Source organism: Salmo salar, chromosome 26 (genome assembly GCF_965601325.2).
Source record: "Salmo salar chromosome 26, fSalSal1, whole genome shotgun sequence".
Classification (NCBI taxonomy): domain Eukaryota; kingdom Metazoa; phylum Chordata; class Actinopteri; order Salmoniformes; family Salmonidae; genus Salmo; species Salmo salar.
In genome coordinates, this window is record NC_138316.1 from 20,467,319 (window position 1) to 20,480,315 (window position 12,997).

Sequence of the window (12,997 nt, forward strand, 5' to 3'; positions counted from 1 at the left end):
TCTCCAGGCCACAATGGCCTCTCTATTCATGGCAGACACAGACAGTGTCATAAACCTCTATAACACCTACACAGCGTAGTGCTATCCAATGCTAACTCTGGGGTGTGAACAGAGCAGAAACATGGAATGAACATTTCACTGGTGTACTGTAGTTAAACAACTCTGTAGTTCATTCAGACATGAAACTCAAGTTTGACCTCTGTGGTAATTAAATCATTGATAACCCAAAGCTGCAGATGATGGTTTATGACCCTGGAACTAGCTCCAGAACCCACATATCACCTCTCCATGTGGACCAGTCAAAGAAGAGACCAAATAAAACACAACTCTGGACATAGGGTAATAGTAAGTATATATATATATTATTGTGTTTACTTAACATGATAAATGCAATGTCTCCAAGAAGTTAGCTGTAACAATAAAAATACAATATCTTTGTGTCCTTAAGTACATAGAATTAAAACAGCAAAACAAAAACAAAACAGCCTTAAGTAGTTCACAGCGGTACAAATATACAGTACAAATCTATTTTATTCAAAAAGGGTACAAAAAAAAATAAAAAAAATGCAACAATAGTTATTAATGCTTTGTAAAGTTCAGGTAGGTGTAGGGTACTGTATTCTAAGGGAGCACTTTGGGTAGACAACTAAGGCTTTTGATAAGAATCAATACATATTGGTACGGCCATACGATATTAAAACTCACTACAAAAGTTTATACAACCTGGATTATATTTGAGGATTGAATATTACATAAACATCATTGCATATATTTTGCAGATTTTATACTTTAAAAAAAGGATGCTGTTTCTTTTAAAACTGGTCAAATGTCACGTAAAAAGCAGTAACTTTAGTGCCAAAATACAAATGTCAAATCTGAAAATACACAACTCCATTAAAACTTTTAACCATTCTCATCTTCCTGATTTAATTATGCATCTCTAGTGCCTGGCAACAACACCATCCCATCCAGTCTATTTACCTCAGTCATACAAGATCAGACCAACAGGGCTACTTTATACAGGGGTCATAAAGCCTTTTTCCATAATCACAAAACAAAAACAGATCATACAGTTACCAATAAAGGAAAGTTTTCACTGGTTTGAAAAGCCTCACATTCTCTCCCATGTAGATCAGACAGGACCAGAACTAAAATACATGGAGCACAACCTCACCTTCAGGGACCTACTCCCAACGTCCACTCACATTAACAACAGAGGGTTGTGCGTGTGTTAAAAAAAAAAAACAACAGCAGTCAGTTACTGGTCCAGCTTTCAAGCAGTGCTAGGGACTCACCCTAACATGATCCCTCACTGTAACCTATCCCTATCGAGAGATACAATCCATCTCCAAATGCCTTTCTGCTTATGAATAAAACACCAGGAGAGTGCCAAGAGGGGGTCAATACAACAAGAGTGAACTGATCCACCTTTGCAGCTACAGAAAAACAGGGAAACTGGGTCACTTGTAAGCATCATTCCATTAACACATTGTACAAAGCAGATCTTAAGGCGTTATTGACAAGCTTGATAATAGCCATACAAAACATTATCTCTACAAACATGCACAACTGTCAAGTGATTGTTTCATTGGGTTTTGTGTTGTTTAGCGCTAATAATTAAAAACTTCAATTAACTAACCGTTAATTTTATAATACTATAAAGGATGGCAAATTAGTGCAATTTTCTTTCTTGAATAAAATTGTAATAAGAAGAGTGAGGTCAAAAACGTACAGGTCAAATGTTTTCCCTTTCTTACGATGGTTAGAGTCAAGAGAAGAACCCAGAAAACCGCTGAAGTAGCACTTTCACGCTCCGAGCAGAAGTCTGAGGACGATGCAAGTCTGAGTGTAACAGAGGGCGTGCTGCTAATGTGCCTGTCTGCTGAGAGTCAGAGTGGTCATACAGCCACTGCCACATACTGTGTTCAAGACAGAGAGGAAGAGGTAAAGAAACAGGAGGCACTGCTTGCACCTAGAATGGTTGTCCCAGACCAGAATACTGAGTTTGATACACATGTGGCATGGCAAGGGGAGGAGAGGAGGTGGTAAGACACAGAAGTGCTGTTTGTGCATGTGAGGAGTTCTGTTAATGATATTTTACTGAAGTAAGAATATCTGGAGGAATAACTAGGAAAGAGTGTGTTGATGAGCAGTGGAGTGTTCCAGGAAGCAGGATCATTACCGTAGCCAGTTAACTTTGATAAGCAGCCAAATACATCTCTCAATTTTCACTGAGAAAACTAAACCTGAATATGGATTGTTGGTTGTCAAGTCAATTATACCATTACCAATTTCAAGTTCATAATTCTCGAAAAAGAAATGCTGTTATTTACGTTTTTTGGGGGACCGTTAGCTGGCTAACTCATTGATCCAGCTTTCTGGAAGAGCCCCCAGGGAGGTGGGACATGAGATGCAATCCATTCACAAAACATTTGACAACAGTGCACAGACACAGGCAGGCTGTTGACAGCGTCCTTTTTCACACCATCTCCTATAAAATGTGAGACAGGCCCAGCTGAGAGGCCTTGGTAAGGCAGTACATTTTGGAGAGTAAAAGTTCACCAAAGAGAAGACTCTGACCCTACAGGGCTGAATACACACCTTAACATTCATACCATATCTAAACAAGGTATTGCTACACGTGACCAAGAGAGATCGTAAGGCCAAAATCTAACTGGATATCCATGCACATAATTTGAATTTCAGCACAAATCCATAGTCGTCAATGACAGATTTACATCAAAATTTGAGTTACACGTGCATACCCATCTCTGGTCATGATTTGGCCAGTACTGCCTGGCAGCGGAAGGTGGAGGTAATAGGCTGAGCTGACTGGAACAAAACACTGTGCTGAACTTAGGTTAGTGACAACTAAGGGTCTGAAGAAAAACCTAACCTGACAAAATAAATCCACTATATTCAGACACCCAAGAGTGGGCACTGATAAGCAATAGTACTCAGAGATCAGTGTACAATGACTGCATCAGCCACCTTCTTATATACATTACAAACCTAAACGTCCCCGTACTAGGTACACTTGGACACTGAAGAGCAGAACACTTCAGAGTTTACTGCATAGCACATGCTTATACTACATGACGTTTTCAGGTATTCTGTGTAACTGTATTGCTTATAGCATAAACAAATTTAACAAACGTAATCACTAAAAAATAAATTAAGTATTGAGCGGTTTATGGCTAAATATCTACTGCTCCACTGTGGAAAATCCCCCAGCTCATCTCTGTATGGCATTTCACCACTACCGTATTTAAAAACATTTCTATTTCAACAACATTTCTGATTGGTTGTCATGACAGTATCAAATGGCATGTGACTCTGCCCTGATCAGGCCTAACGGACCTCCCCTCTCCTTGTTGTCGAAGACAGTCGGAGGTTTTATCCTCAGTGAACAGTGAGTCCTTGGGGGCTCCACTCAACAGAAATGTTGTGGAGGCAGTGGGGTTGGAAGGGGTGTATGAACTAGATTTGACACAGTCATCTATAAATAGCATGGATGAGGGACTCCAGTCCATTAGAAGGCATTGGGTGTCACCACACACAAATCACCAGTCTTCACCCCAGAGCTCAAAGCCCAGGATACAGGTACAGACAGGCCAGCTGAGAGATGCTCTAACACACAGTTACCATCTCACACAGTATGGGTGAGCCTGGGATATTAACGCTTGGATCTGTGTTGGAGCACATCTTATGACACAGGTGATATCAAAACAAATACACATCATTTACAGACAAGGACTACCGGTTCAGAAGTGATCAGAGACATTAAAACTAGACACAACTGAGGTCTTTCTGACAAGAGCATTAACAGAATAAAAAATAACCGGAATTACCATAAACTAATGGGAATATCTGGCTGCTTTGTGGAATGACATATCAAACTAAATGTCTGGCTGCTTTATGGAATGACATATCAAACTAAATGTCTGGCTGCTTTATGGAATGACATATCAAACTAAATGTCTGGCTGCTTTATGGAATGACATATCAAACTAAATGTCTGGCTGCTTTATGGAATGACATATCAAACTAAATGTCTGGCTGCTTTATGGAATGACATATCAAACTAAATGTCTGGCTGCTTTATGGAATGACATATCAAACTAAATGTCTGGCTGCTTTATGGAATGACATATCAAACTAAATGTCTGGCTGCTTTATGGAATGACATATCAAACTAAATGTCTGGCTGCTTTATGGAATGACATATCAAACTAAATGTCTGGCTGCTTTGTGGAATGACATTTCAAACTAAATGTCTGGCTGCTTTATGGAATGACATTTCAAACTAAATGTCTGGCTGCTTTATGGAATGACATATCAAACTAAATGTCTGGCTGCTTTATGGAATGACATATCAAACTAAATGTCTGGCTGCTTTATGGAATGACATATCAAACTAAATGTCTGGCTGCTTTATGGAATGACATATCAAACTAAATGTCTGGCTGCTTTATGGAATGACATATCAAACTAAATGTCTGGCTGCTTTGTGGAATGACATATCAAACTAAATGTCTGGCTGCTTTGTGGAATGACATTTCAAACTAAATGTCTGGCTGCTTTATGGAATGACATATCAAACTAAATGTCTGGCTGCTTTGTGGAATGACATATCAAACTAAATGTCTGAGGGATTTTTACATCTGCTGTAATTGCACTTCATCTTGATTTCATCCACTTGAAGTTTCTGTGACTAAAATCTGTGTCCGAAAAAGGAAACTGCAGCATTTTGTCTTGGCTAATTTGTAAACAGTGTCAACCATGCAAGTTAGTTTCTCTATTGCCAAAACTACCTTAAGAATACTTTTTTTAAAAATGAATAACTACACAAACATTTGTAATTCCCATTACAAGGTCAGTGTGAATCAACAGGTGAAGTTTTCTATGTGCAATACAAGACAATCTTAAGGTCCACTGGAAATAATATTGCCATGGACAAAACAAAACAATTCTCCATGTACACAAGTAGATTAAAAGACAAAGGAGAGGACAAACAGAGGACAGTTAAGATGCTCACCACTGATTTGGAGTCAAGCCTCTCTGGGAGATGCACTTGAATAAAACCATATAGGGTAACTATATAAAACCATATAGGGTAACCATATAGGTTAACTATATAAAACCATATAAAACCATAATGAATACTATCAGTGAGGATCAGAGCCCGAACCACCAGTCCATCAAAAATGAGACTATTCTCTCCAGAAGAAATGCATGTTTTTTTAAATAAAATAATTTTCAAAAGGCATGCTTTGATTGTGAATCTGTAATAACCATACAAAGAACAAAACATTTCAGAGCCAAATTGTGCATCACCTTTGAAAAGCAGGAATGTTTCAGGTCAGGGTTAAAGATAGTATTAGGTCTGATAAGCAAGCTGTATATTTATATAAAAACAATTACAAAATACCCCAAATAAACAGAAAACCCACTATTGCTTTGATTTTGGTAACTGAGCAAGGATTGACTGGACTCATATACCCATTTCACACAATCGTGTAAGCTGAGCTGGCCAGATAACATATCTAGTGCCATCCTGCTTTTAAACGAGCAGAGGCACATAGTTAGCTAGCCATGAACAACCTAAACCAGGCTGGAAAATGGCAGGCTAACCTTAAACTAAATATATTCACTGGAAAGCAGGCCAAAAGATCCTCCCAGTTTGTGTTGAGACAATAGTGTGAAAAAGGTATGAAGCAGGGCCAACTCCATCCCCTCCAACACACACAGGGTTCCCCCTCATAGGCCCAGGGGCTGCTGCACTGAAAGAGATTCTATGGGGGCCAACATGGCTCTATGGGGGCGGGGGTCCCACTCTTTGGCCCTCACCATCCACGACGGGCTGCAGCCTGAGCAGGCCAGTTGCCTGCAGCCAGTACTGCTCCATGCAGGCTTCATTCCCACAGGTGACATTGGTGGAGCAGCCCGTGCCTCCAGTACTGGTACCTACTAATACAATGACAGTAAACAGTCACCAGCCAGGCAGAGGAATGCTGAGAGGTATAGCAGGCAGGGAGGGCTGCATTCGGGAAGATGAGTGTTGTTTTGTCTTGTGGTCACTCTGATAATCACTATGATACTGGAATGCATGATCTCTTTTGGTTTCTTTCGAAAGGAAAACTGACATGTAACCGTGGCACAAAGTGGGGTTGGGGCGTAAAATGAAAAACGGGGAAGTGTGGTTGGTGCGTTATGAAAGGAGTGAGCGGTTTCCTAAGTTGTGATTGGTTGATTGAAGGAGCTGATTGAAAGACCTCTAAGGCTGCCTGCCCTCCTCTCAGACCCTCTCTCAGCAGACTGGGCCCAACGAGGAGAGGCAGGGAGGCGAGGGAGTGTCTGCGCCTTGGTAGAAGTCCTCTGCTCCTACTAGAGAAGCACACTAAGTGACGATGACACACGTCAAGAGTCTGCATCAAGAGAACTAACATCATTAGAGGGAAAAGCATCTATGTGCCGATGCCAGCCATTCAGCACCGCAAGTACGCCTTTAGTCTTTGTTTCTTTTTGGGAGAACGCTTTTGAAGGTAACAGACCAAAATAGAAATGTGGGGGGAGACAGTGCATAATAGGATGGCTATGTTCTTGTCACGGTCAGACCCTGTCTGTCTACCAGACATGGGCTATATATTCTCCCCAGTCTTGGGTTTCCAGAGGAGATGGTTTGGTCAAAGAAGAGAGAAAGTCCAGTGAATGCGATCACCTCTGATAAGGATGGTTCTGAGGGTCGGTTCACCTCTGATAAGGATGGTTCTGAGGGTCGGTTCACCTCTGATAAGGATGGTTCTGAGGGTCGGTTCACCTCTGATAAGGATGGTTCTGAGGGTCGGTTCACCTCTGATAAGGATGGTTCTGAGGGTCGGTTCACCTCTGATAAGGATGGTTCTGAGGGTCGGTTCACCTCTGATAAGGATGGTTCTGAGGGTCGGTTCACCTCTGATAAGGATGGTTCTGAGGGTCGGTTCACCTCTGATAAGGATGGTTCTGAGGGTCGGTTCACCTCTGATAAGGATGGTTCTGAGGGTCGGTTCACCTCTGATAAGGATGGTTCTGAGGGTCGGTTCACCTCTGATAAGGATGGTTCTGAGGGTCGGTTCACCTCTGATAAGGATGGTTCTGAGGGTCGGTTCACCTCTGATAAGGATGTTTCTGAGGGTCGGTTCACCTCTGATAAGGATGGTTCTGAGGGGTTGGTAGGGCGGAAGGAAGATGCAGTCTGAAGACTTTGGTTGGTGATTCACCAGCTACATACACTCCCTGCTTCTGCATCCGCTCCCTGTCAGCCTGGGAGAGCAGAGACCCAATCTCCTGATCACTGGACCAGGAGCTGTCCTGACTGACTGACAGGCAAATAGAGCGGACCTGACCAGCCACCAGACCAGGTAGTTCCCCTGAAAACAAAGAGCTTGTAATCTTATTAGGTGTGCAAAATATCAAACAGGGGCTACATTTCCACTCTTTTTCCCCTTTCCCCCTCTCTGATGCTTTCGCTCCTCTGACAGTCTCTTCTGTGGTGTGGACTGCCATGGTTGGTGCTACTTCCCAGCGTTAGAGCGCCCCTCAATGGACAGTTTGACCTCCTGTGGGATGAAGGAGGGTCGAGAGGAGCCGGAGGGGCCCAGCTGAGGGTGCGCCCCTTCCTCTAGCTTCATGTATCTCTGAAGGCCGGGGGCGGACCAGCGCCTCTGAGACGCGCTCGACACTGTCGACACCACTCCCACCCCCGCCCCTGGACGAGCAGAACCCTCCGTGTGCAAATAGTAACTGCTCTGGCTCCGAGTGTGCTCTGCTGAAGTCCTATTTGGTCTGGTGGGCATCTCACTCTGCCCAACACCCCCTAGTTGCATGGGCTCCTCTTTATCCCCCCTCTCCCTCTCTCTGTGGACGCGTTCCATCCTGAAGTGAGGCTGTGGCCTGGGCTGCTGGGGGGCAGGGGGCCCCATGGGCTGGCCGATGGCCCCTGATGTGGAGTTGGCTTTGGTGGAAGTCCTGGCTTGGGTCTGCTGCTGTTGTTGTTGTTGTTGTTGCTGCAGGGGCTGTTTCTGTTGCTGGGGCGGCTGCTGCAGAGTGATGGACACACACACGTCTCCTACCTGCAAGTGGTGGCAGGCCAGGCCATAGAGCTGGGCCGTGCGCTCTGGGCTGCAGGAGGACCAGCCCTGGCCAAACACAAAGAAGGGGTGCTCCGGGGGCACGTCGATGGTCACCTTGCTCTGCTGCTCGCCCACTGTGAAGTGCAGCGCCACCAGGCCGGGTCTCTGCTGGCTGGTCCTGATGTCCACCACCATGCTGGAGTCGATCTTCAGCCCCCCGCTCATTTCAGCACTCCGCACAAAGTCCTGAGTCTGCAGGTCCTCCACACGCTTCAGCTCCCCCGTGGCCAGCTGGATGATGGCCCCCTTCATGAAATGGGAGGGATTGGAGGGGGCAGGGGTGGGCGCCGGGGCCAGGGCCTGCGTGAGGGCTGCCGCGACTGGGACAGAAATAGGCTGCTGCTCCACGGCGGCCAGCTCCACCACAGCCCTGTCTGGGAGGCACACTCTGGCTGGAGACTCAGAGGCTTTAGAGTAGGTGGTGGGGGAGGCCATGGTGACAGCAGAGGTGTCGTCATTGGTCTGGCTGGGGTAGTGCTGGGGTGGCTGTTGGTGATAGTCTAAGGGGACCAGGACTGTCTGCCCATTGGCCAAGATGACCGCGTGGCCTGGCTGCCCTGCCTGCTGTTGATGGGCCGTCACCCTGGGGTCTCCATACACTGCAGGGTGGATCGCGTACGCTGTCCGGCCAGCACTCTCCCCTGCCTCCCCATGAGCCTCTCTGCCTCTCTGGGAACCCTGGGATAGGTTCAGGGGACCAAAGGACACCTCTTTGCGCCCTCCACTCACACCTTGGACAGGAGAGGCTAGGCGACCAACGACCTGCTGAACCTTGAGGATGACAAAAGATACATCTTATTAACACATTTCAATCAACCTTTTTATCTTTAAAATGTAATCAATTGTTGTGTCTGAGAAAAAGGGAAAAAAAGACTGAAGTTTTGTCCTCCTGTACTGCCTCTCAACCCCCATTATTAAGCCTCAGAAAGCAGTGGTTTCCTATCAACTCTAGTCGAGACCACAAACCAGAGCATTTTTAGTCTTTCCTTGAAGCAGCAGGCAGTGTGTGGATGTGACTGGTTGCCCAATGATCAGCACACCCTCAACAAAGTAAAGGAAGGAAGTGGAGGGGAACATGGATATTGTGCAACTGTCACAGCAGACATTATAAAAAGTCAAGTGCACTAAATAAAGTCCAAATTTTGGACAATTCAAAATCAAATCAAAACTCTCCTTACTCGAAAACAATTCGAAAATAAAACATTTATTTAAAATAAATAAATACATGTGTGTAAGTAACTACAACAAAACCTCAAGTCTTACCTCTAGGTCAGTGTCTGGGGTGCTGCGCTGCCCAGGCGAAGCCCTCTCGTCCAGCCTGCGGCTCTTCAGGCTTCTGTCCTGTGCGTGCTCCAGTGCTGCAGAGGCAGATGCTGCCTGCAGCAGCCTTGCATTCCTGGTATTGTAGACTGAGTCCTGGAGCATCTCCCTGGCTGCCTGCTCCCTCTCCCCTCCATTCACCTCCCTATCCCTGTCTGTCTCCTGCTCCCCGCTGTAGGGGTCCCTGGGGGCAGGCGTAGCCCTGGTGCACTGAGGGTGGTAAAAGACAGGCACTCCCCGAGGACTGAGCTCTGCGGCGGGCAGCGCGCCCAGGTGCTGCTGGTGCTGGGCAGCCTGTTCCGAGGTCAGCATCAGCGGGACCCCTCCGGACGACCCCACTTTGGCAAAGGCATGGGCAGATACATGGGCCTGGGTAGGAGGGGAGACCAACCCCTCCTGGATGACTGACTGGTAGGGGACCAGGTGGGGCTGGGAGAGGGCAACTGAGGGGGAGATCAGGGTGCTGGGAACAAAGCCAGGGGGGACTGCATAAGGGACTGCACCGTATGGAGAGACAAACTGGAAAGAGGAGTGGGGGATCTGGGCATAGCCTAGAGGGGGATAGGAGATACCTGGATGATGCTGTAGGAGAGATGAGGGGACAGTGTAAGCTGGAGAGATATGGCTTAACACTGGGTGTAGATTGGTCTGGGAATAGGAGACAGAGGGGAGAGCCACCCTATAGAGCATGCTGTACTGGTCAACAGGCAGCCCTTGGAGGCCCTCAGCACTTTCTACTCCATAGTGTAGACCAGGCTGAGCACGCAGCCACTCCTCTGCTGTGCCTCCTCCCTGAGTGTCACCACCGACCCCTGAGCTCTGAGTGGAGGGCACTTCCTCCCCCCCTACCCCACCACCTCCTCCCCCCACCCCACTTCCTGCCCCTCCTCCCGCACTACTACTACTGGTGCTGTTGTTGAGATCCCTCTTCTTGGGAGGCAGGCACTCCTGATTGCGCTCGTGTCCCGGCTTCATGGCGGTGCTGTGTGGTCTTGTCTGGGCGTGAAAGGCTCTTTACTGTGCAGCACGGGGAGTGGAATCTGTTGGCCAGGCAGTCAGCACCACAGGAACCAGCTCTGAGAACCTGCAGCTGACCTCGTCCACCGCCTCACCTAGAAACACAGAGAGAGACTGTGTGACCAGCCGCCAGACGACCCCAAGGATTCACCTTAACATACTACATCAACACATACTAGACCCACGTCACAAGCCAGGCTTAGAGTGCCAAGATGTTTGAGAGAGATAGTAGATGAAAGGAAACTTGTGTTTTCAGACCTAGACACAGGAGATCCACAAAATGGACACAAACAAACAGAATTTCAGTTAAAGATGCACTATGCAGAAATCGCTCCGCAATTTAGTGATTGCTAAAATTCTAATAGTTCACCTTATTTCAGTTTGGTGACAAAACAAGCAAGTATAGTATAGAGAATCATTGTACCTTCTAAACCGCTTTGAAGTATATTTTCCATAACCAAAAATATTGTATATTCAGCTGTTTGAAGCTTAAGGGACAAATAGAAATAGCGCACATAGAACACATCTACCGCTTCTAAGACTGGCTTTCAATGAGATTGACAGATCTATAAACACACGTCTATGTGAATTTGGTCAGGTCGCCCAAAAAGCTACATATTGCAGCTTTTAACTCTGGATATTATTTCTTTGAATACTTAGTCCTATTTGCCATCATGTGATGACAGGAGGTGAGAAAACCAACAGCACCATAAATATCAGGCACACGCTTCAGCTAATTTATGGTCTGTGCCATATTGCTTTCTCCCCATGGCTACAAGTTATGGTACTGGCTGAATTGTATGACATAGTGAATCACAGCACAAGAGGAAGAGTGAGTAAGAGAGTAATGGAGAAATCTCTACACCTCAGCTGCTGCAACCAGAAATGCTTTCAGATTATTCAGAAGCTTTTTTCCCCCCAACTAGCCTAATTATATTGTCTTGTCCCATGACATGGTTGTGTATTTTCTCCACAGTCAATTGGATAATTAGTAGGAAGCCAGGGGAGGGAAACGTAAAGGTGAAGACAAATGAGACTGTTAAACACCTACACAACAAACCCTCTTCCACCCACACATATCCTCCCTTTCTTTATAAAACCTTATATAAACGTGTTAAATGACCCACATTCATATCACATGCCTCACTTTCCATGTGAAGAGGAGCGCAGGACGCTTGATATTTTCATAAATCTAGTGCCAACATTTCCCCCAATATAGCCAATCTTTGACATGTCCATGAAGAAATTAGCGTTATTCGCTACAGTAGGCCTATTTGGTGAAGAATGCTGTTGTCATCTTCTTTGAATAGGAGCAATGATCTCAAGGCATAGATCATGTTGTCATTCGCAACGTAGAACATTGGACAAACTGCACTATAACTTAACATGTTCACATCTGATATCAAATTGATTACGCTCCCTTGCTAGTTCTATAGCTAAAACTGAAATTTGAGTTGGGATGGGAGTAAAAAGTAGCAATCTAGTTGGGTGTTTCCTCATGTCATTCAAACAAGCTTGAGAATACTCATAATAGCTACAAACCATGATAAAATAATTGGATGACAATTACCTACTGTTGTGGGCATAGTTAGAAAAGGAAACTTTCGTGGGATGAAAATAACAGTGAAGTGAGAAGGCCAGGCAACGTCAGAATTTATGGCTTGACATCAGCGAACACTAGTAATGGCTAGCTAGCTGGATAGCCATTTATCACCTGTTATTATCGGTCAAATATAGTATCTCCAGACGCCACGACTTCCTGTCTTCTCGTGCACTTACCTCCAAATACCATTGTGGATATGCCTCGACTGCCTTAAGCTTTCGGAACAGTTAATATGATAAAGAAATATGGATGAAATCAGGGCTGATTAGTCGAGCCCATTTCGGAGGCCAGCAGACGAAAACCCAGTGGCGCTCCTAGATGACGTCAGACATAGTAAATTCGATTTCCTGGATGATTTTGAAGCGTATAAATCTGATCATTTTCATAAATTTGAGCTTCATAGCCAATAAAAAAATACGCATGCTTACCTTCTGCTAGGAATACTTGATTTGCCATTTCCCCCCCGAATGTCTGCATGCACAATTATCTATTTCCCTTTAGAACACACATTGCCTTGTTCCTCTCTAAATGGCAATCCTCAGGCAATGAAAACAGGTGGTATTTTAGCATTATGGGTATCTCCTTGAGATTCTTTAGGAGGTGCTTGAATTACGAATGCCGTAATTTCTCAGATTTACAGTACCGGTATATTAATGTGACGTGTTGTTTTTGCAATTTTCCCGGTTGATGCTCCGAATTTCCAACAGGGGGTGCTGGTGGCATGCTTATTGATATACGTTACAGTGTGTACAGTAGCTTTGCATTTTCTTATCCATACACTGACTGTAGTATGATCTGGTTTGAATGTAATATCAGACCTGCATATAGCATGGTTAATATATTAATTTGAATATCATGTGAATATTTTCAGTTTCCCTTATAAATC

General features: G+C 45.1%; 1 protein-coding gene across 1 annotated transcript; it reads right to left on the bottom strand.

The window, feature by feature from the left end:
• Positions 1–335: 335 nt before the first annotated feature.
• On the bottom strand, positions 336–12,427 carry LOC106587334 (ataxin 1-like). Its single transcript, XM_045708150.2, has 3 exons — positions 12,288–12,427; positions 9,435–10,603; positions 336–8,942 (listed from the first exon to the last, which is right to left on the bottom strand). The coding sequence occupies exons 2-3, from the start codon at positions 10,464–10,466 to the stop codon at positions 7,554–7,556; spliced, it is 2,421 nt and encodes an 806-aa protein (XP_045564106.1). The 5' UTR covers positions 10,467–10,603; positions 12,288–12,427; the 3' UTR covers positions 336–7,553.
• Positions 12,428–12,997: the final 570 nt, after the last annotated feature.

What these genes read in the sequence shown, in the direction of transcription:
- LOC106587334 (XM_045708150.2), bottom strand. Translation starts at nt 10,466, where the DNA reads ATGAAGCCGGGACACGAGCGCAATCAGGAGTGCCTGCCTCCCAAGAAG. An exon ending in CCCCAGACACTGACCTAGAG is followed by an intron (nt 8,943 to 9,434) that starts GTAAGACTTGAG and finishes GTCATCCTCAAG; the next exon opens with GTTCAGCAGGTCGTTGGTCG.